The sequence below is a fragment of the Hemibagrus wyckioides genome, linkage group LG20 (assembly GCF_019097595.1).
Source record: "Hemibagrus wyckioides isolate EC202008001 linkage group LG20, SWU_Hwy_1.0, whole genome shotgun sequence".
NCBI classification, from domain to species: Eukaryota; Metazoa; Chordata; class Actinopteri; order Siluriformes; family Bagridae; genus Hemibagrus; species Hemibagrus wyckioides.
The window spans coordinates 20,730,194-20,753,643 of record NC_080729.1 but is presented as its reverse complement, the minus strand read 5'-3'; the positions used below and the strand labels follow the sequence as shown (position 1 = coordinate 20,753,643).

At 42.4% G+C, this 23,450-nt stretch overlaps 1 protein-coding gene across 3 annotated transcripts; it reads left to right on the top strand.

The window, feature by feature from the left end:
* Positions 1-1,632: 1,632 nt before the first annotated feature.
* kncn (kinocilin) lies at positions 1,633-23,447 on the top strand. 3 transcript variants are annotated; one of them, XR_009207518.1, is made up of 7 exons: positions 1,633-1,874; positions 11,176-11,376; positions 13,148-13,216; positions 13,331-13,402; positions 18,152-18,242; positions 18,502-19,296; positions 22,895-23,445. XR_009207518.1 is itself a non-coding variant. In XM_058419110.1 (6 exons), the coding sequence occupies exons 2-6, from the start codon at positions 11,229-11,231 to the stop codon at positions 22,962-22,964; spliced, it is 450 nt and encodes a 149-aa protein (XP_058275093.1). In that variant the 5' UTR covers positions 1,644-1,874; positions 11,176-11,228; the 3' UTR covers positions 22,965-23,442. The 3 variants fall into 3 exon arrangements, 1 of the variants encoding a protein (XP_058275093.1); XR_009207519.1 differs by lacking the exon at positions 1,633-1,874 and adding an exon at positions 10,955-11,075 and having other exon boundaries at positions 22,895-23,447; XM_058419110.1 differs by lacking the exon at positions 18,502-19,296 and having other exon boundaries at positions 1,644-1,874; positions 22,895-23,442.
* Positions 23,448-23,450: the final 3 nt, after the last annotated feature.

The following is a 23,450-nucleotide window of genomic DNA, read 5'->3' as shown; positions in this document are numbered from 1 at the left end:
ACACAGCACTGGAGACTTCTTACACACACATACACACTGATACACAGCGCTGACATGGGAGACTCCTTCACCACATCCTACACACATCACACACACATGTGCGCACACACACACACACACACACATACAGTCAATGAGCTGTTGCTAGAGAAACCATAATGAGTGCATGAATACACAGCTGTGTTACGTTCAGAGCCGCTGTTAGAGAAAACTTCTCTTCTGACCAATCTCAGTGTCCAGCAGCTCTGTGAGGGAAACGTGGATTCTCTCTCAGTGATTGAATGCAGTGTCCTTCACTGAACCAGGCTTCTGTTATACAACCTGTTTTCACTGCTCTGTAGTTAAAAAACATCCTCACCAGGAGATCAGGAACATCAAGTCATTACTGAGATGAGTTTTACAGCGTAACCAGAGATGAGTGTGTGTGTGTGTGGAACAGCATGTAATTTGAATAATTTAAAAGATGAATGGAGAGACAGAGTGTGTGTGTGTGTGTGTGTGTGGATCCTCATACAGTACTCTGGGATATATCCGTGTTCACTGAGTCATAACAATCCAGCGTGAATATGCTTCAGTAATGAATGTAGTAACCCCCCACCCCCACCCCCCCAACACACACAAACACAATCGCTCGTTTTTATTCACGAAAACACACACACCTCTGAGCCAGCTGCTGGTGTTGTACACGGCTAAACAATGCATCTGAAACATGCGTCACATATTAAACATGCTAAAGGATTACAACTTCCATTGTAAGACCTGCTTGCTTTATTTGCTTCCTTGTTTATTTTTATGCTCAGAGACACTTTCCTTTAAACCTGAAAAACTGGGGAAAAAGGGATAGAAAATACTGACTGAAAACAACAGGCTGAAGGGAGCAGCATATAACATAAAAACCATGATGTCATACGGAAGATTTAGCGAGAGTTGAGTGAACGATGCTAGCTGTAACGATAGCTCCACATCATCACATGGAAGAACAGCACATGATGCAACACACACTGATCTTTCACAGATTATTTCATCTTGTTTATTTGTTTATACGGAGCTCAGGGAATTTAAAGAAGCCATGAGATGCTAAATCAGGGCCATGAAACTGTAGTGTGTGTGTGTGTGTGTGTGTGTGAGAGAGAGAGAGAGCTTTGATCACACTGTTAATTCTCGCTGTAAGTGTTATTGAGATGATGTAAGTGAAAGGAGTGTGTGTTAAAGAGTGTGTAGTAATGGAGTGTGTGTTACAAGAGTGTGTGTGTGTTACAGGAGTGTGTGTGTTACAGGAGTGTGTGTTACAGGAGTGTGTGTGTTACAAGAGTGTGTAGTAATGGAGTGTGTGTTACAGGAGTGTGTAGTAATGGAGTGTGTGTTACAAGAGTGTGTGTGTGTTACAGGAGTGTGTGTGTTACAGGAGTGTGTGTTACAGGAGTGTGTGTGTTACAAGAGTGTGTAGTAATGGAGTGTGTGTTACAGGAGTGTGTAGTAATGGAGTGTGTGTTACAGGAGTGTGTAGTAATGGAGTGTGTGTTACAGGAGTGTGTGTTACAGGAGTGTGTGTTACAGGAGTGTGTGTGTTACAAGAGTGTGTAGTAATGGAGTGTGTGTTACAGGAGTGTGTAGTAATGGAGTGTGTGTTGTGTATCAGTGTGTATGTGATATTCAGGACCAGGAGATATTCAGGGCTCCTGCTCTGATTATCCTTCATCAATCAGGTCCTCATTAGTCCGGAGCCGGGATGTGACGCAGGAAACCGGAGCAGGATCGTTAAACATGGATGAGGCTGTGGGAGAAAGTGGAACACACACACAGTGGACTTTAGGGAGAGTCACGGTCAATCTGCTGACTTTCAGACATACACTCTGCCTGCTGCTGGTGTACAGGTGTGTGTGTGTGTGTGTGTGTGAGAGAGCGAGAGAGAGAGTGTATGTGTGTGAGAGAGTGTGTTTGTGTGTTTCAGTGTTAAGGGTGTGTGTGTGTGTGTCTGTGTGTGTGTTTCAGTGTTAAGGGTGTGTTTTAGGTGTGTGTGTGTGTGTGTGTGTGTTTCAGTGTTGAGGGTATGTTTTAGGTGTGTGTGTGTGTGTGTTTCAGTGTTAAGGGTGTGTTTTAGGTGTGTGTGTGTGTGTGTTTCAGTGTTAAGGGTGTGTTTTAGGTGTGTGTGTGTGTGTCTGTGTGTGTGTTTCAGAGTTGAGGGTGTGTTTTAGGTGTGTGTGTGTGTGTTTCAGTGTTAAGGGTGTGTTTTAGGTGTGTGTGTGTGTGTGTTTCAGTGTTAAGGGTGTGTTTTAGGTGTGTGTGTGTGTGTTTCAGTGTTGAGGGTATGTTTTAGGTGTGTGTGTGTGTGTGTTTCAGTGTTAAGGGTGTGTTTTAGGTGTGTGTGTGTGTGTTTCAGTGTTGAGGGTATGTTTTAGGTGTGTGTGTGTGTGTGTTTCAGTGTTAAGGGTGTGTTTTAGGTGTGTGTGTGTGTGTGTGTTTCAGTGTTAAGGGTGTGTTTTAGGTGTGTGTGTGTGTGTGTGTTTCAGTGTTAAGGGTGTGTTTTAGGTGTGTGTGTGTGTGTGTTTCAGTGTTGAGGGTATGTTTTAGGTGTGTGTGTGTGTGTGTTTCAGTGTTAAGGGTGTGTTTTAGGTGTGTGTGTGTGTGTGTGTTTCAGTGTTAAGGGTGTGTTTTAGGTGTGTGTGTGTGTGTGTTTCAGTGTTGAGGGTATGTTTTAGGTGTGTGTGTGTGTGTGTTTCAGTGTTGAGGGTATGTTTTAGGTGTGTGTGTGTGTGTGTTTCAGTGTTGAGGGTATGTTTTAGGTGTGTGTGTGTGTGTGTTTCAGTGTTGAGGGTATGTTTTAGGTGTGTGTGTGTGTGTGTGTTTCAGTGTTAAGGGTGTGTTTTAGGTGTGTGTGTGTGTGTGTTTCAGTGTTAAGGGTGTGTTTTAGGTGTGTGTGTGTGTGTGTTTCAGTGTTGAGGGTATGTTTTAGGTGTGTGTGTGTGTGTTTCAGTGTTAAGGGTGTGTTTTAGGTGTGTGTGTGTGTGTTTCAGTGTTGAGGGTATGTTTTAGGTGTGTGTGTGTTTCAGTGTTAAGGGTGTGTTTTAGGTGTGTGTGTGTGTGTCTGTGTGTGTGTTTCAGAGTTGAGGGTGTGTTTTAGGTGTGTGTGTGTGTGTGTGTTTCAGTGTTAAGGGTGTGTTTTAGGTGTGTCTGTGTGTGTGTTTCAGTGTTAAGGGTGTGTTTTAGGTGTGTGTGTGTGTGTGTGTGTTTCAGAGTTGAGGGTATGTTTTAGGTGTGTGTGTGTGTGTTTCAGTGTTAAGGGTGTGTTTTAGGTGTGTGTGTGTCTGTGTGTGTGTTTCAGAGTTGAGGGTATGTTTTAGGTGTGTGTGTGTGTGTCTGTGTGTGTGTTTCAAAGTTGAGGGTGTGTTTTAGGTGTGTGTGTGTGTGTGTCTGTGTGTGTGTTTCAGTGTTGAGGGTATGTTTTAGGTGTGTGTGTGTGTCTGTGTGTGTGTTTCAGTGTTAAGGGTGTGTTTTAGGTGTGTGTGTGTGTGTCTGTGTGTGTGTTTCAGAGTTAAGGGTGTGTTTTAGGTGTGTGTGTGTGTGTGTGTGTGTGTGTTTCAGAGTTGAGGGTATGTTTTAGGTGTGTGTGTGTGTGTGTTTCAGTGTTGAGGGTATGTTTTAGGTGTGTGTGTGTTTCAGTGTTAAGGGTGTGTTTTAGGTGTGTGTGTGTCTGTGTGTGTGTTTCAGAGTTGAGGGTATGTTTTAGGTGTGTGTGTGTGTGTCTGTGTGTGTGTTTCAGAGTTGAGGGTGTGTTTTAGGTGTGTGTGTGTGTGTGTCTGTGTGTGTGTTTCAGAGTTGAGGGTATGTTTTAGGTGTGTGTGTGTGTCTGTGTGTGTGTTTCAGTGTTAAGGGTGTGTTTTAGGTGTGTGTGTGTGTCTGTGTGTGTGTTTCAGAGTTAAGGGTGTGTTTTAGGTGTGTGTGTGTGTGTGTGTGTGTGTGTGTGTGTGTTTCAGAGTTAAGGGTGTGTTTTAGGTGTGTGTGTGTGTGTGTGTGTGTGTGTGTGTGTGTTTCAGAGTTGAGGGTGTATTTCTGTTGTGTGTGTGTGTTTCAGTGTTGAGGGTGTGTTTTAGGTGTGTGTGTGTGTCTGTGTGTGTGTTTCAGTGTTAAGGGTGTGTTTTAGGTGTGTGTGTGTGTTTCAGTGTTAAGGGTGTGTTTTAGGTGTGTGTCTGTGTGTGTGTTTCAGAGTTGAGGGTATGTTTTAGGTGTGTGTGTGTGTCTGTGTGTGTGTTTCAGAGTTGAGGGTATGTTTTAGGTGTGTGTGTGTGTGTGTGTGTGTGTTTCAGTGTTAAGGGTGTGTTTTAGGTGTGTGTGTGTGTGTGTTTCAGTGTTGAGGGTATGTTTTAGGTGTGTGTGTGTGTGTGTTTCAGTGTTAAGGGTGTGTTTTAGGTGTGTGTGTGTGTGTGTTTCAGTGTTAAGGGTGTGTTTTAGGTGTGTGTGTGTTTCAGTGTTAAGGGTGTGTTTTAGGTGTGTGTGTGTGTTTCAGTGTTAAGGGTGTGTTTTAGGTGTGTGTGTGTGTGTTTCAGTGTTAAGGGTGTGTTTTAGGTGTGTGTGTGTGTTTCAGTGTTAAGGGTGTGTTTTAGGTGTGTGTGTGTGTGTTTCAGTGTTAAGGGTGTGTTTTAGGTGTGTGTGTGTTTCAGTGTTAAGGGTGAATTTCTGTTGTGTGTGTGTTTCAGTGTTGAGGGTATGTTTTAGGTGTGTGTGTGTGTGTTTCAGTGTTAAGGGTGTGTTTTAGGTGTGTGTGTGTGTGTGTTTCAGTGTTAAGGGTGTGTTTTAGGTGTGTGTGTGTGTGTGTTTCAGTGTTAAGGGTGTGTTTTAGGTGTGTGTGTGTGTGTTTCAGTGTTGAGGGTATGTTTTAGGTGTGTGTGTGTGTGTGTTTCAGTGTTAAGGGTGTGTTTTAGGTGTGTGTGTGTGTGTTTCAGTGTTGAGGGTATGTTTTAGGTGTGTGTGTGTGTGTGTTTCAGTGTTAAGGGTGTGTTTTAGGTGTGTGTGTGTGTGTGTTTCAGTGTTAAGGGTGTGTTTTAGGTGTGTGTGTGTGTGTGTTTCAGTGTTAAGGGTGTGTTTTAGGTGTGTGTGTGTGTTTCAGTGTTAAGGGTGTGTTTTAGGTGTGTGTGTGTGTGTGTTTCAGTGTTGAGGGTGTGTTTTAGGTGTGTGTGTGTGTTTCAGTGTTGAGGGTGTGTTTTAGGTGTGTGTGTGTGTGTTTCAGTGTTGAGGGTGTGTTTTAGGTGTGTGTGTGTGTTTCAGTGTTGAGGGTGTGTTTTAGGTGTGTGTGTGTGTGTGTGTTTCAGTGTTGAGGGTGTGTTTTAGGTGTGTGTGTGTGTTTCAGTGTTAAGGGTGTGTTTTAGGTGTGTGTGTGTGTGTGTTTCAGTGTTAAGGGTGTGTTTTAGGTGTGTGTGTGTGTGTGTTTCAGTGTTAAGGGTGTGTTTTAGGTGTGTGTGTGTGTGTGTTTCAGTGTTAAGGGTGTGTTTTAGGTGTGTGTGTGTGTGTGTTTCAGTGTTAAGGGTGTGTTTTAGGTGTGTGTGTGTGTGTGTTTCAGTGTTAAGGGTGTGTTTTAGGTGTGTGTGTGTGTGTGTTTCAGTGTTAAGGGTGTGTTTTAGGTGTGTGTGTGTGTGTTTCAGTGTTGAGGGTATGTTTTAGGTGTGTGTGTGTGTGTGTTTCAGTGTTAAGGGTGTGTTTTAGGTGTGTGTGTGTGTGTGTTTCAGTGTTAAGGGTGTGTTTTAGGTGTGTGTGTGTGTGTTTCAGTGTTGAGGGTATGTTTTAGGTGTGTGTGTGTGTGTGTTTCAGTGTTAAGGGTGTGTTTTAGGTGTGTGTGTGTGTGTGTTTCAGTGTTAAGGGTGTGTTTTAGGTGTGTGTGTGTGTGTGTTTCAGTGTTAAGGGTGTGTTTTAGGTGTGTGTGTGTGTGTTTCAGTGTTGAGGGTATGTTTTAGGTGTGTGTGTGTGTGTGTTTCAGTGTTAAGGGTGTGTTTTAGGTGTGTGTGTGTGTGTTTCAGTGTTGAGGGTATGTTTTAGGTGTGTGTGTGTGTGTGTTTCAGTGTTAAGGGTGTGTTTTAGGTGTGTGTGTGTGTGTGTTTCAGTGTTAAGGGTGTGTTTTAGGTGTGTGTGTGTGTTTCAGTGTTAAGGGTGTGTTTTAGGTGTGTGTGTGTGTGTGTTTCAGTGTTGAGGGTGTGTTTTAGGTGTGTGTGTGTGTTTCAGTGTTGAGGGTGTGTTTTAGGTGTGTGTGTGTGTGTTTCAGTGTTAAGGGTGTGTTTTAGGTGTGTGTGTGTGTTTCAGTGTTAAGGGTGTGTTTTAGGTGTGTGTGTGTGTGTGTGTTTCAGTGTTGAGGGTGTGTTTTAGGTGTGTGTGTGTGTTTCAGTGTTAAGGGTGTGTTTTAGGTGTGTGTGTGTGTGTGTTTCAGTGTTAAGGGTGTGTTTTAGGTGTGTGTGTGTGTGTGTTTCAGTGTTAAGGGTGTGTTTTAGGTGTGTGTGTGTGTTTCAGAGTTGAGGGTGTGTTTTAGGTGTGTGTGTGTGTTTCAGTGTTGAGGGTGTGTTTTAGGTGTGTGTGTGTGTGTTTCAGTGTTGAGGGTGTGTTTTAGGTGTGTGTGTGTGTTTCAGTGTTGAGGGTATGTTTTAGGTGTGTGTGTGTGTTTCAGTGTTAAGGGTGTGTTTTAGGTGTGTGTGTGTGTGTGTGTTTCAGTGTTGAGGGTGTGTTTTAGGTGTGTGTGTGTGTTTCAGTGTTAAGGGTGTGTTTTAGGTGTGTGTGTGTGTGTGTTTCAGTGTTGAGGGTGTGTTTTAGGTGTGTGTGTGTGTTTCAGTGTTGAGGGTGTGTTTTAGGTGTGTGTGTGTGTGTTTCAGTGTTAAGGGTGTGTTTTAGGTGTGTGTGTGTGTTTCAGTGTTAAGGGTGTGTTTTAGGTGTGTGTGTGTGTGTGTGTTTCAGTGTTGAGGGTGTGTTTTAGGTGTGTGTGTGTGTTTCAGTGTTAAGGGTGTGTTTTAGGTGTGTGTGTGTGTGTGTGTTTCAGTGTTGAGGGTGTGTTTTAGGTGTGTGTGTGTGTTTCAGTGTTAAGGGTGTGTTTTAGGTGTGTGTGTGTGTGTGTTTCAGTGTTAAGGGTGTGTTTTAGGTGTGTGTGTGTGTGTGTTTCAGTGTTAAGGGTGTGTTTTAGGTGTGTGTGTGTGTGTGTTTCAGTGTTGAGGGTATGTTTTAGGTGTGTGTGTGTGTGTGTTTCAGTGTTGAGGGTATGTTTTAGGTGTGTGTGTGTGTGTGTTTCAGTGTTAAGGGTGTGTTTTAGGTGTGTGTGTGTGTGTGTTTCAGTGTTAAGGGTGTGTTTTAGGTGTGTGTGTGTGTGTGTTTCAGTGTTAAGGGTGTGTTTTAGGTGTGTGTGTGTGTGTTTCAGTGTTGAGGGTATGTTTTAGGTGTGTGTGTGTGTGTGTTTCAGTGTTAAGGGTGTGTTTTAGGTGTGTGTGTGTGTGTTTCAGTGTTGAGGGTATGTTTTAGGTGTGTGTGTGTGTTTCAGTGTTAAGGGTGTGTTTTAGGTGTGTGTGTGTGTGTGTTTCAGTGTTAAGGGTGTGTTTTAGGTGTGTGTGTGTGTGTTTCAGTGTTAAGGGTGTGTTTTAGGTGTGTGTGTGTGTTTCAGTGTTAAGGGTGTGTTTTAGGTGTGTGTGTGTGTGTGTTTCAGTGTTGAGGGTGTGTTTTAGGTGTGTGTGTGTGTTTCAGTGTTGAGGGTGTGTTTTAGGTGTGTGTGTGTGTGTTTCAGTGTTAAGGGTGTGTTTTAGGTGTGTGTGTGTGTTTCAGTGTTAAGGGTGTGTTTTAGGTGTGTGTGTGTGTGTGTGTTTCAGTGTTGAGGGTGTGTTTTAGGTGTGTGTGTGTGTTTCAGTGTTAAGGGTGTGTTTTAGGTGTGTGTGTGTGTGTGTTTCAGTGTTAAGGGTGTGTTTTAGGTGTGTGTGTGTGTGTGTTTCAGTGTTAAGGGTGTGTTTTAGGTGTGTGTGTGTGTGTGTTTCAGTGTTGAGGATGTGTTTTAGGTGTGTGTGTGTGTTTCAGTGTTGAGGGTGTGTTTTAGGTGTGTGTGTGTGTGTTTCAGTGTTGAGGGTGTGTTTTAGGTGTGTGTGTGTGTGTTTCAGTGTTGAGGGTGTGTTTTAGGTGTGTGTGTGTGTTTCAGTGTTGAGGGTGTGTTTTAGGTGTGTGTGTGTGTGTCTGTGTGTGTGTTTCAGAGTTGAGGGTATGTTTTAGGTGTGTGTGTGTGTGTGTTTCAGTGTTAAGGGTGTGTTTTAGGTGTGTGTGTGTGTGTGTTTCAGTGTTGAGGGTATGTTTTAGGTGTGTGTGTGTGTGTGTTTCAGTGTTAAGGGTGTGTTTTAGGTGTGTGTGTGTGTGTGTTTCAGTGTTGAGGGTATGTTTTAGGTGTGTGTGTGTTTCAGTGTTAAGGGTGTGTTTTAGGTGTGTGTGTGTGTGTGTTTCAGTGTTAAGGGTGTGTTTTAGGTGTGTGTGTGTGTGTGTTTCAGTGTTAAGGGTGTGTTTTAGGTGTGTGTGTGTGTGTGTTTCAGTGTTAAGGGTGTGTTTTAGGTGTGTGTGTGTGTTTCAGAGTTGAGGGTGTGTTTTAGGTGTGTGTGTGTGTGTTTCAGTGTTGAGGGTGTGTTTTAGGTGTGTGTGTGTTTCAGTGTTGAGGGTGTGTTTTAGGTGTGTGTGTGTGTTTCAGTGTTGAGGGTGTGTTTTAGGTGTGTGTGTGTGTGTGTTTCAGTGTTAAGGGTGTGTTTTAGGTGTGTGTGTGTGTTTCAGTGTTGAGGGTGTGTTTTAGGTGTGTGTGTGTGTGTGTTTCAGTGTTGAGGGTATGTTTTAGGTGTGTGTGTGTTTCAGTGTTGAGGGTGTGTTTTAGGTGTGTGTGTGTTTCAGTGTTGAGGGTGTGTTTTAGGTGTGTGTGTGTGTTTCAGTGTTGAGGGTATGTTTTAGGTGTGTGTGTGTGTTTCAGTGTTGAGGGTATGTTTTAGGTGTGTGTGTGTGTGTTTCAGTGTTGAGGGTATGTTTTAGGTGTGTGTGTGTGTTTCAGTGTTGAGGGTATGTTTTAGGTGTGTGTGTGTGTTTCAGTGTTGAGGGTATGTTTTAGGTGTGTGTGTGTGTTTCAGTGTTGAGGGTATGTTTTAGGTGTGTGTGTGTGTTTCAGTGTTGAGGGTATGTTTTAGGTGTGTGTGTGTGTTTCAGTGTTAAGGGTGTGTTTTAGGTGTGTGTGTGTGTTTCAGTGTTGAGGGTATGTTTTAGGTGTGTGTGTGTGTGTTTCAGTGTTGAGGGTATGTTTTAGGTGTGTGTGTGTGTGTGTTTCAGTGTTGAGGGTATGTTTTAGGTGTGTGTGTGTGTGTTTCAGTGTTGAGGGTATGTTTTAGGTGTGTGTGTGTGTTTCAGTGTTGAGGGTATGTTTTAGGTGTGTGTGTGTGTTTCAGTGTTGAGGGTATGTTTTAGGTGTGTGTGTGTGTGTTTCAGTGTTGAGGGTATGTTTTAGGTGTGTGTGTGTGTTTCAGTGTTGAGGGTATGTTTTAGGTGTGTGTGTGTGTTTCAGTGTTGAGGGTATGTTTTAGGTGTGTGTGTGTGTTTCAGTGTTAAGGGTGTGTTTTAGGTGTGTGTGTGTGTGTGTTTCAGTGTTGAGGGTATGTTTTAGGTGTGTGTGTGTGTGTGTTTCAGTGTTGAGGGTATGTTTTAGGTGTGTGTGTGTGTTTCAGTGTTGAGGGTATGTTTTAGGTGTGTGTGTGTGTGTTTCAGTGTTGAGGGTGTGTTTTAGGTGTGTGTGTGTGTTTCAGTGTTGAGGGTATGTTTTAGGTGTGTGTGTGTTTCAGTGTTGAGGGTATGTTTTAGGTGTGTGTGTGTGTGTTTCAGTGTTGAGGGTATGTTTTAGGTGTGTGTGTGTTTCAGTGTTAAGGGTGTGTTTTAGGTGTGTGTGTGTTTCAGTGTTGAGGGTGTGTTTTAGGTGTGTGTGTGTTTCAGTGTTGAGGGTGTGTTTTAGGTGTGTGTGTGTGTGTTTCAGTGTTAAGGGTGTGTTTTAGGTGTGTGTGTGTGTGTTTCAGTGTTGAGGGTATGTTTTAGGTGTGTGTGTGTGTGTTTCAGTGTTGAGGGTGTGTTTTAGGTGTGTGTGTGTTTCAGTGTTGAGGGTATGTTTTAGGTGTGTGTGTGTGTGTGTTTCAGTGTTGAGGGTATGTTTTAGGTGTGTGTGTGTTTCAGTGTTAAGGGTGTGTTTTAGGTGTGTGTGTGTGTGTGTTTCAGTGTTGAGGGTATGTTTTAGGTGTGTGTGTGTGTGTTTCAGTGTTGAGGGTGTGTTTTAGGTGTGTGTGTGTGTGTGTGTTTCAGTGTTGAGGGTATGTTTTAGGTGTGTGTGTGTGTGTTTCAGTGTTGAGGGTATGTTTTAGGTGTGTGTGTGTGTGTGTTTCAGTGTTGAGGGTATGTTTTAGGTGTGTGTGTGTGTGTGTTTCAGTGTTGAGGGTATGTTTTAGGTGTGTGTGTGTGTGTGTTTCAGTGTTGAGGGTATGTTTTAGGTGTGTGTGTGTGTGTGTTTCAGTGTTGAGGGTGTGTTTTAGGTGTGTGTGTGTGTGTTTCAGTGTTGAGGGTATGTTTTAGGTGTGTGTGTGTGTGTGTTTCAGTGTTGAGGGTGTGTTTTAGGTGTGTGTGTGTGTGTGTTTCAGTGTTGAGGGTATGTTTTAGGTGTGTGTGTGTGTGTTTCAGTGTTGAGGGTGTGTTTTAGGTGTGTGTGTGTGTGTGTTTCAGTGTTGAGGGTGTGTTTTAGGTGTGTGTGTGTGTGTGTTTCAGTGTTGAGGGTATGTTTTAGGTGTGTGTGTGTGTGTTTCAGTGTTGAGGGTATGTTTTAGGTGTGTGTGTGTGTGTGTTTCAGTGTTGAGGGTATGTTTTAGGTGTGTGTGTGTGTGTGTTTCAGTGTTGAGGGTATGTTTTAGGTGTGTGTGTGTGTGTGTTTCAGTGTTTAGAGTGTGTTTTCAGGTGTGTGTGTGTGTTTCAGTGTTGAGGGTATGTTTTAGGTGTGTGTGTGTGTGTGTTTCAGTGTTTAGAGTGTGTTTTCAGGTGTGTCTCTGAGCTTTGTGTGTTTAGGATGTGTTTTGGTGAGTGTGTGGGTTGTTCAAGGTGTATTTTGTTTGTGTGTCTGTGTGTGTGTTTGTTTCAGTTGTGTATTACTGTCCCACTCCTGTTTTTGCTTTACAGATCTATCTTGGGGTGTAAGTGAGTCTCAGGTGTGAGTGTGTGTGTGTGTGTGAATGAACGCGGTCAGTATTGGGGAGTACCATGGGCTGCGGGTGGGCTCGGCCCTCCTCAGTATCGTATCCGGCTGCATCATCATCGGTGTCTCTAAAGACTGTGACGCCGACGCTGTGGGGGGGATTTTCCTCGGAGCAGGAGGACTCGGTGAGGAATCACACACACACACACATATAAACACACAAACACACATGCACACACATGCTCACACACACACACTAGAAGACGTTTTGATCGACTCTGATCAGATGAGAAGAGGAGAGGAGGAGAGAAGGAGTGGATGTTCTTGAGGAGAAACTGAGCCACTTTTCTTTTCCGTCAGCGATCATCTGATCCATCAGCTGTAACCCAAACCACTCCATCAGAGAAGGAGGAACTAATTCACACTCAGCCTCCAGCGTGAGGCTCATGCGCTTTCACCTTTTGTGTGACACCTATCGTGAAATCGAGACATCTCGTACGGGCCGAGGAAAGTGTGTGTGTGTGTGTGTGTGTGTGTGTGTGTTAGTGGGCAGAGTAAATGCAAAGTCAAACGAATCGAACTGAAGTGCAGCATTTTGACAAAACCGTTTTTTTTTTATTTCTCAACAACGATGTCTCATTCTTTTAATAAACTTTTCATCTCGGCGTGTTCGCTGCAGGATCACAAATATGATGCATTTCAAAAGAAGCTGAGAAAGTCCTCTTCACATTTACGCTCATTAAAGTGACATTTCTACACGGAGAACGAAACGGAACCAGAAGGATGAAACGAGGAAGTGTGAACGAGGAAAAAAACGAGAGGAACAGACAAAAGATAATAAGAGGATCGACAGAGACAAGAGAAAGCAGGAAGTAAACAGAGGAGTTAATTACAACAAATGAGAAGCTAAACACACAAAAGAAATCGTTATTCACTGTCCTGCATGTGAGAGCTCACAGTGCATTGCATTGTGGGTAATTTGTACCTGATAGCCTTTCAGACTCTGACCTAGAAAACCATCTCACCTTCCCTCCAAGCCACAGGATCAACACATATTATTTAATATTGTAGTGTGTCAGAAATACTTCATCTTTCCCTAAAAACACGTTCCAGTTGATAACACAAAGGAACACTTAGAATATAAAAAAAGAACCTAAATGTCAATCGCCTGATCAAAAAGAGAGAAAAATTCCCAAATGAAAGTCAGTTTTTATTACTCTATTATGATGGAGTTCATATGATGAAAGACAGACACTCAGACAGACAGACAGACAAACAGACATAAGAGACACTCAGATAGATAGATAGAGACAGGCAGACAGACAGACATGTGCAGACAGACATAAGAGACAGACAGACAGACAGACAGACATAAGAGACACTCAGACAGATAGATAGAGACAGGCAGGCAGACAGACAGACACATGTACAGACAGGCATAGCTTGGCAGACAGACAGAGAGGCACTCAGATAGATAGATAGATAGATAGATAGATAGATAGATAGATAGATAGATAGATAGATAGATAGATAGATAGATAGATAGATAGATAGATAGAGACAGGCAGACAGACAGACATGTGCAGACCAACATAGTCTGACAGACAGACAGACACTCAGACAAACAGACAGCAGACAGACAGGTTAAGAGACAAATAGACAAACAGAGAGACACACACATACACACAGAGCTAAACAGACAGTTCAACAGACAGACAGACATACAGGCAGCACAAACACAGCTTGACAGACAGGAAGACAGACAGGTACAATCAGACAGACAGGTACAGACAAACACATAGCATGACAGACAGACAGAGAGACAGTCCTGTATCTGTGTGCCTACATGTGAGAGTTATTAAGTTAGTGGTCATATCACTACATTGTGAGATTTTAAGTGATTTCTCTCTGGGGTTCTTCAGGTCTCCTGATCTCCATCTTTTCTTTGTTCTTCAGGTCTCCTGATCTCCGTCTATCCATTTATCAAAGCCTGGTTCAACATCCATCACATTTTACCCAACATCGGTCAGATTCTCTTATCATTTTCTCAGAATCATTAACTCTGGTGTAGTAACTGATAGCAATGCATTTACAATTCTCATTTCATTGGCTCCGAAATAAACAACATTCTTCTCCCAGGAAACTTCCGAGTCCATCCAGCTGCTCCGACGCCGGCCCCTGAACAGCCCTCGGACTCTCTCAGAAGAGAAGGTGAGCTTTAGCTAGACATTAGCTAGTTTTTAGCTAGTTTTCCAGTAGCCAACATTAAGAGGTTAGTGAAGATGTACAGTATTCCCAGCTCCTGCCCAGTATTCCCGAGATATTTCATGGGATATCCCGGAGCGCTTGCTGGAGAGAAATAAACAAAATATTGTTTCTTAGTTTTGAGATAAACTGTATGTACTGCAGAAGAACAGATCCCAGCTACTCAACAGCTCCCAGGTCAGAACAATGTTTTCTCAATGGTATAGTTCTATGGATGGATAGATGGATGGATGGATAGATGGATGGATGGATAGTTGGATAGATGTATGTATGTATGGATGGATGGATGGATGGATAGTTGGATAGATGTATGTATGTATGTATGTATGTATGGATGGATGGATGGATGTATGTATGTATGTATGGATAGTTGGATAGATGTATGTATGTATGTATGTATGGATGGATAGTTGGATAGATGTATGTATGTATGTATGTATGGATGGATGGATGGATGGATGGATGGATGGATGTATGGATGGATAGTTGGATAGATGTATGTATGTATGTATGTATGTATGTATGGATAGTTGGATAGATGTATGTATGTATGTATGGATGGATGGATGGATGGATGTATGTATGTATGTATGGATGGATGGATGTATGTATGTATGTATGGATGGATAGTTGGATAGATGTATGTATGTATGTATGTATGTATGTATGGATGTATGTATGTATGTATGTATGTATGTATGTATGGATGGATGGATGGATGGATGGATAGTTGGATAGATGTATGTATGTATGTATGTATGTATGTATGTATGTATGGATGGATGGATAGACAGGCAGCAGGATAAATGTTATAGATCTAAAAATGTTTGATATCAAGAACATTTCATCTCTTCTGAAAACATCTTAACAAACTTTTGTTGCACCACTTTTAGTTTCCATACGTTTCCATAGCGCTAGTTTGTGTCTATCTGTGAACATTGTGTGTGTCCTAATTACATGTGAAGAGGCACACCATCATTACAGCCGACGTTTTTTTAACGTTGCAGCAACGTTATTTTTGGAAGTCAAGCCTCCTCCCTTCCTGTGTTCCCTGTGAAGGCTTTGATTAGTTTTTTTTGCTAGTCTCTGTACATTGCTAGTCTTTACATTCAGATCCTTATGATGTTTCCCCATGTTGTGTGTCTCTCATTTCTCCTTTTTTAGTTGTGTTGCTTGGTTTTGTCCTGCTTCTGTCTGGCTTCTGCACCATAATGGATCCCTGACTGTGTATTATGGATAATGACTGCATTAAAGTCTCGGAAAGAACCACAATAAAACAACTATCCAGCTGCGTCACACTGCTCTTCACTGCTCTGTAGTCAGGGAATTGGAGAGAGGAACAGACCCACTACTGTTTTTTTTAAACAAATACGAACAGGAAATGCATTTTTTTTTACATAATGGCTCCTGGTGCATCATCACAATCCTGAAGCTCAGTTTGTAAATTAGACGGAAAGCCCCCTGTGTGCTGATTTCTATGGATAAACGAGCTGCAAATTGAGTTCTTTTCAAGGACTTTTCCTAGCCACCATCCTGTTTAAATGTCTGCATGACCCTGTGAGGTTCATCTTACAGCCTCCATCTTCCCACTTCCTGTTTGATGTGTGCAGTCTGGGCTCTTAAACACCTATAAGTTAAAAACATTGAATAGCCGATGATGATGTCATTAATTAGATATTCAGAAAAGGAATAAAAAAATGACAATGAAAGCTTGTCACGTTACGAAAAAGCCACTCCTCCATCCTCTGTTCTAGCTACAACTCTACGTTACACAGCACTGAAACTGGAGACTCCTTCCATACATGTCACACATCTCTCCTTACAGAAAACTTCACCACATCAATGATTACAAATGAATGGGCTGATTAGCATAGAAACCATACTTATTATATATTTTTTATTTTAATAACAGTTAGATGTTTGGATGGATGGATGGATGGATGGATGGATAAAAGGGCGGATGGATGGATGGATGAATGGAAGGATGAATAGATGGATGGGTAGACGGATGGTGGAAGGGTGGATGAATGATGGAGGGAAGGATGAATGAATGGATGGAAGGGTGGATGATAGATAGATAGATAGATGAATAAAAGAATGAATAGTTGGATGGATGGATGGATGGAAGGCTAAAAATATGGATGGATGGATGGATGGATGGATGGATAAAAGGGCAGATGGATGGATGGATGGATGGATGTAAGGGTGAAAATATGGATGGATGGATGGATGGAAGGAAGGATGGAAGGGTGAATAGATAAATAGATGGATGGATGGATAAATGGAAGGGTGAGTAGATGAATATATGGATGGATGAATGGAAGGATGGATGGAAGGGTGACTGGATGGATTGTTTGATGGAAGGGTATGTAGATGGATGGATGGATGGATGGATGGATGGATATAAATACATATTTCATTTTAATTCAAGTCAGAATAATTCTCCAAGTTGCTGTTACAGGTTAATCTACACCTCCTGACCAATCAGATTCAAGAATTCAGCAGCTCTGTTCTCTGTCCAAACAGACACACGATTTATCACCTGATGTCCTTTTTAAACTCCTTTTATTATAGATCCAAAAAATATTTTCATTTATCAAAAAGCATATTTTTAAAAAATGTCAGTCGTGTATTTTAATTGTAAAATCTTTCTTCCTCTCCGCCCCGGCGCTGTGTAAGTGCTCTTTAAAGGAGGTGAGTAGTAACGACAGATTATTAAGGGCTCAGTGAGAGTGATGTCTCTGAAACCCCGTGAAGTGTCGAATCAGTGGCTAATGAAGGAGTGTATCATTTAATCAGAGAGGAGAGATCACTCCAGCGTTATGAATGTGAAATACATCTCCCACAGCATGAACCCCCCCTCCTGCCCCCCCGCTCACCCCCACTCCATTGTGTCTGCTTTCTGCCTGCTATCAGCTGCTTTTATAACGACTCACGCTGGTTCATTTCCACATTACACAATACATTCTCTTTAATAACGAGTCTCCTGATCTGATTCTGACCAGAGGCCACGTGTTAATGGAGAGATGAACTGTATGATTGCTGAAAGGATGGATGGAGAGATAGTTTAGATGATTACACAGATAAATGATGGATAGATAGATGAATAGTTAGAGCACTTAATTGGTGGATGGATAGAGAGATGGATATATCAGTTTGATGAATAGATGAATGAGAGGGTGGATGAATAGTTGATGGACAGATAGATGGACAGATGGATTGTAAGATATATATGTAAAGACAGTAAGTAGGAATTAGCCATAAATGCAGGTGGATAGGTAGAAGAATAGTGAAACAGAACATGTATTGAAGGGGTGGATGGATAGTTAGATGGAAGGAGCAATGAATGGATGGATGGATGGATTAGTAGTTTGTCAGTTAATGGATGGATGAATAAACAGATAGATGAATGGATGGATGGATGAAAGAATGAACAGTTAGGTGGATGAATGGATGTATAGATGGATGGATGGATGGTGGAAGGGTGAATAAATGATGGAGGGAAGGTTGAATGGATAGATGAATGGATGAATGGAAGGATGGATGAATGGAAGGATGGATGAATGGAAGGGTGAATAGATAGATGGATGAATGAATATGTGGATGGATGGATGAATGTTTGAAAGAATGAATAGATAGGTGGATGGATGGATGGATGGATGAAAGGATGGATGGATGGATGAATAGATAGGTGGATGGATGGATGAGTATATAGGTGGATGGATGGATGAGTATATAGGTGGATGGATGGATGGATGGATGAGTATATAGGTGGATGGATGGATGGATGGATGGATGGATGGATGAGTATATAGGTGGATGGATGGATGGATGGATGAGTATATAGGTGGATGGATGGATGGATGGATGAGTATATAGGTGGATGGATGGATGGATGGATGGATGGATGAGTATATAGGTGGATGGATGGATGGATGGATGAGTATATAGGTGGATGGATGGATGGATGGATGGATGGATGAGTATATAGGTGGATGGATGGATGGATGGATGAGTATATAGGTGGATGGATGGATGGATGGATGGATGAGTATATAGGTGGATGGATGGATGGATGGATGGATGGATGAGTATATAGGTGGATGGATGGATGGATGAGTATATAGGTGGATGGATGGATGGATGGATGGATGGATGGATGGATGGATGGATGAGTATATAGGTGGATGGATGGATGGATGGATGAGTATATAGGTGGATGGATGGATGGATGGATGGATGGATGAGTATATAGGTGGATGGATGGATGGATGGATGGATGAGTATATAGGTGGATGGATGGATGGATGAGTATATAGGTGGATGGATGGATGGATGGATGAGTATATAGGTGGATGGATGGATGGATGGATGAGTATATAGGTGGATGGATGGATGGATGGATGAGTATATAGGTGGATGGATGGATGAGTATATAGATGGATGGATGGATGGATGAAAGGATAAACAGATGAATGGCTAGATGGATGGATGGATCTGTGATTGATGCTGTACGTTCTGCACAGTGCATGAATTACAGATATTAGAGCAGAAAGATAAATAATGAAATATTAATCTGTAAATAATAAACTCATTACAGTAAACAGCCATAAACCATCAGACTAAAGGAAGATTTTTTTAAAATCCTCTTCTCATTTCTCTGGAAATGTTCATTCATCCATCCTTTTATCATAGGGACTCTGGGTCAGCTGGAGCGCTCCAAGAGCCGCATGGGGACGTTTGTGGAGACTGGAACTGCTGCAGCTGAGGGCTCACAGGAAGACGGGTGAGACAAAATTACAAAATATAGCAGAATATAACCATATAACAAAAGATAGCAGAAAAATACTAAATACAGAGATTTAAGGAATAAATATGGAGAATGAGATGAAAAACAAGATAAGTGATGTGCAAAACAAGTGTTTAAGGTTACAGACCTAGTTGATGTGCAAAAACTGTTATATCCAAAAACTGCGTGTTTATGAGTCCTGTGCAAATCTCAGTTTATTGAGAGTTCTGTATAAACCGGAGTGTATTGTGTGTAGTGTGTGGTTTATTGTACAGTCCAGGACAGAGAGAAGAGTAGTGTCAGCACCACCCTCCTCCTCCCATCCTTCTCCTCAGTCTGTCAGTGGAGCAGGGCAGTGACAGCAACCTGTCACTGAAGCTGCTTCTCTGTCTGGAGATGATGTTGTACAGTGGATGCAGTGGATTGTCCATGATGGACAGGAGCCTGCTCAGCGTCCTCCTCTCTGCCACTGATGTCCAGTTCTGAGCCCACAATCGAGCCCGCCTTCCTCAAAAGCTTGTCCAGACGTGAGGCGTCCTTCTTCTTTATGCTGCCTCCCCAGCACACTGCCGCATAGAAGAGGGTACTCACCACAACAGTCTGATAGAACAGCAGCTTTTTGCAGATGTTAAAGGAAGCCAGCCTTCTTAGGAAGTACAGCCGGCTCTGTCCTTTCCTACACAGAGCGTCTGTGTTGGCTGTCCAGTCCATTCTTTCATCCAGCTGTACTCCAAGGTACTTGAAGGTCTTGACAAACTCCAGACAGCCGCCGCTGATAGTTACAGGCTCAGGTTGAGGCCTGGGCCTCCTGAAGTCCACCACCATCTCCCTGGTCTTTGTCTCCCTTGTCAGCAGCGGCTGGATGGTGTTGAGTGCACTGGAGAAGTCCAAAAATGTTATTCTCACAGCTGTGGTCTAATGTGGTGTAGCATCACCTGCTCCATGGTCTTCATTACGTGAGACGTCAGGGCGACTGGCCTGAAGTCATTCACCTCTCCAATGTGTGGTTTCTTTGGGACTGGGATGATGCAGGATGTTTTCCACCGCCGAGGTACCCTCTCCTGCTCCCGGCTCAGGTTAAAGATGCGCTGTAAAGGGTCTCCCAGCTCCAAAGCAGAAGTGGGGGTGGGGGGTGCAGTGTACTGAGGTGTGAATGAGTTCCTAGTTTTAGTTCCTTCTGCACACGCTTAAGCTCCTGCTGATCACTATCCTTAAAGGCCCTCTTCTTCTGGTTCAGAAGTCCCTTGATGTCACTTGTGATCCAGGGCTTGTTGTTTGCATAGCAGCGTACAGTTCTTAATGGAAAAATGTAGTCAGTAGTGCAGTCAACAACATCCTAAATGTTTTCACTGTGCGGCCCCTGCAGTACATCCCAGTCTGTGTCCCCGAAGCAGTGTCTCAGGATTTGCTCAGCCTCAGGAGACCACTTTCTGAAAGAGCGTGTGGTTGTTGGTAGTCTCCTCACTCTTGGTTTATAGTGAGGCTGAAGCAGAATAAGGTTGTGGTCTGCTTTCCTCAGTGCAGGCAGCGAGGTGGCTCTGTATGCATCCTTTATGTTAGCATACAGTAAATTAGTTAGTTTGTTTTTAAACAATGTCTGGTCAAAATCCCAATTTATCTGACTATGTTAGGCCACTCACTGTCCAGGACCAAGAATGTTATTTCAAAAAATGAACTTCAACAGATGGAACCAGATCGGCTGACCCATACACACTCACTCAAGGGATGGACAATGTGACAGGATGACTCATGGTTGAGTGACCTGACATCTACACCTATCTGGCAACTGTAGAGAGGGAGATGACCCAAACAGTTTCCTATGTTTAGTCTCTGGTCATTAGCTACCTGTTAGCTAACTTACACGCTAAGAAGTTAGCGTTACATGAGAAATCATTTAATTTCTGATGAGGTGGACATGCATAAGAAATATTTAGACACATAATCATAACACATCAAACACATCATAAACCACACCAACCAAAAACAATAGTCTTTAACCTTATCTGATATGAAGTGTGTGCTGCAAACACCAGCGTTTTTGATGATTGTTTCTGTCCAGTCGTTTTATTGAGTTTGACCACAGCCGTCATGGGTTTTTTGTCCGGCAGTGGGTTTGTGATAAAACTCCAAACTGGAGCCTGTACTGTCCATTCTGTCACACAACAACACAACAAGATGACCTTTGTGTTCCTCGTGTAGCTGGACTCTGTACTGGTTTGTATTGGTCACCTCCAGTTTTCCCTTGTGACGTCATCATGACGTCGGCACTAAAGGGATCTATACTCTAACACTTTTGGTAACAAAATAGATTATAGTTGATAGACACATGGCTGGTATAAGTGAGAGCACAGGTGAAATCTGTCCCCAAAAATGAGCCAGGGATTAAAGCAATAATACTTCAGGAAATTACCTGCAGTGGTGTTTATTGTGGAATATCATCAAGTTGTTTCTATTCCCAGTAATGATCTCTCTCTCTCTCTCTCTCTCTCTCTCACACACACACACACACATACATACATATACAGCATATGCTCACTACATGTGGATGGATAGACGGATGGGCAGATAGATGTATAGATGACAGGATGAATGAATGGAAGGATTAACAGACAGATTGATCGATGGATTAAACAAAAAAAGGAAGTTAATCCTGACAGCCAGGGATTAAGGCAACGATACTTCAGTAAATTATCTGCAGTGGTTTTAATTGTGAAATACTGTCAGTTTGTTTCCGTGCTCAAGAATTGTCTCTCATACACACACACACACACACACACACACTCTCATTACATCTTCACCCAGTGATTTCCCTCTCGTGATATGGCCGTGTCTCCGGAGCCTGTGTGTAATTTGATTCTGATTTCCAGCAGCATGCAGGCGAGAGTGTGTGGCTCGCTGGAGAATAGCGTGATCGTAACTCACAGGCTTTGATGGTTGTTTTGTATTAAACTCATTTTTTTTGTTGTTGTTGCTCTCTATGCTGTGAGTCTGCGTCAGTGCTTATTGCCTCGTTTGGTGTAACATGTTCATGAAGAGTGTGAAGAGACCAAGAAACACATTTTCTGTTCACTTCCCCATTTATTTCTCAAAATGTACATACAGTATATACTAATACACTTTCACCTGCCTGTCAGCGTCTCTAAAGGGGGTGTGGCCTGTGCTCCTGTCAGTTTCTTTAAAGAGGGTGTGGCCTGTACGCCTGTCAGGTTTTTAAAGGGGTGTGGCCTATTCTCCTGTCAGTTTCTTTAAAGAGGGTGTGGCCTGTACACCTGTCAGGTTTTTAAAGGGGGTGTGGCCTATTCTCCTGTCAGTTTCTTTAAAGAGGGTGTGACCTGTGCTTCTGTCAGTTTCTCTAAATGGGGTGTGGCCTATGCGCCTGTCAGTTTTTATAAAGGGGGTGTGGCCTGTGCTCCTGTCAGTTACTTTAAAGAGGGTGTGGCCTGTATGCCTGTCAGTTTCTTTAAAGGGGGTGTGACCTGTGCTCCTCTCAGTTTCTCTAAATGTGATGTGGCCTGTGATCCTGTCAGTTTCTTTAAAGGGGTGTGGCCTGTCCTCCTGTCAGTTTCTTTAAAGGGGCATGGCCTATATATCCATCAGTCACAGTGAACAAATCATGACATGCTTATATCTGTTAATTTTTATAGTATTTTGATGGGTTTTCCTTGGAAATGTGTGTGTTTATATATATATATATATATATATATAGTTTATTATAGCACAATATAACATTCACTGCTCTAATCTCACACCTTCTTAAACTATCCAAGGATATTATTCATCTAAAAATTTAATAATTTACAGACTTACATATGATTTGTATGATTTGTATATCTAAAATATAACAAATATCACATGTAAAAAGCTGACTGAATTCACCATCAGATGAGCGAGTGAATATGGGACACTGCATTAAACTGTACACCTCATACAACTGTTACACAAAAGAGAGAGAGAGAGAGAGAGAGAGAGTATGTTTGAGTGGACATGCTTACAAATGTGTGTGTGTGTGTGTGTGTGCATAACCTCCCATCTTGCTCTTCATGCAGCATAAATGACACTATCAAGGAGAGCAGTGGTGTACGTCACCATGACAACCACATCCTCAGCATCTTCACTGCTGAAAGGAGTGTAGTACGCTGGCACAGGGCATAGGGATCGTGTTCAGCTGTTATTTCTACATTTGTGTCAAGAGGAAACCGGAGCAAACCTTTTATTTATTGGTCATTATGATAGACGCAAGAAGCACGCAGAAGTTTACACCTGACACGAGTTTGCGATGTTCTGAATGAAGTTCATTTTAATTACTTTACTTCATTAGCACATAGGCCATGCCTCCTTTCTTTAAACTAACTCATAGGCTCCGCCTCCTTTGGTAGGACTGACAGAAGTCTTGATATGCCTTATTAATTAGTTTTAGTTTTTAAGGATCTGACACATGGTTAGTCCCATTGTGTAAGATGTGAAAACTCTCTTATTTACTGGATGGTCCCAGTCTTTAGGGTTAGTTCTAGTCTTTAGGGTTCTGACTCATGGTTCGTTCTAGTCTTTAAGGTTCTGTCCCTTGCCCAGTTCCACTCTTTAGAGCTCTGGATGTTGGTTAGATATTAAAACGTATTATTTTGTATGTATTTTCTCTTCTTATTCTGCAGACCCTCTACAGATGTTCCGGATATTTTGGGCAGGCGTAAACCCAAACTCTCAGAGGTAGACCTTCCATAAACATCTGGAGCTCAAACCATCAACTGTGTGAAAGAGGAACAGAGAGAATTAGAACAATAATCTATTATAAATGAGCCTCAGACCTGCAGTCAGTATCTGAGGTGAAAACCGTGTCTGTGAGATGTGAAAAGATGAGTTACATATGTCATTAATATGAACATCAGGACATCGTGGCCATGAGACATGAGGCATTTCCTCTGCGGATGTGCATCGTCGCCTCAGGCCGTCTCTCTTTACATCCCTCTCCAGATCGAATGCAAATGCGACATTTATTTAAAAACTCCAATGTCTCATTTCCATTTCAGTGACGATCGATAGAAACGATCCTGAAGGAAAATTTAAAACAAATCACTGTGCATGAGACGAAATGATCCAGGACTTTAATAGCTTTTTAATGTATTTAAATGCAGTTTAAGACAAAAAATGCTGAGAGCAAATTCGGGTGAGAACAAACTCGTTTGAGGTGAATTTTAATTTAAAATGTTT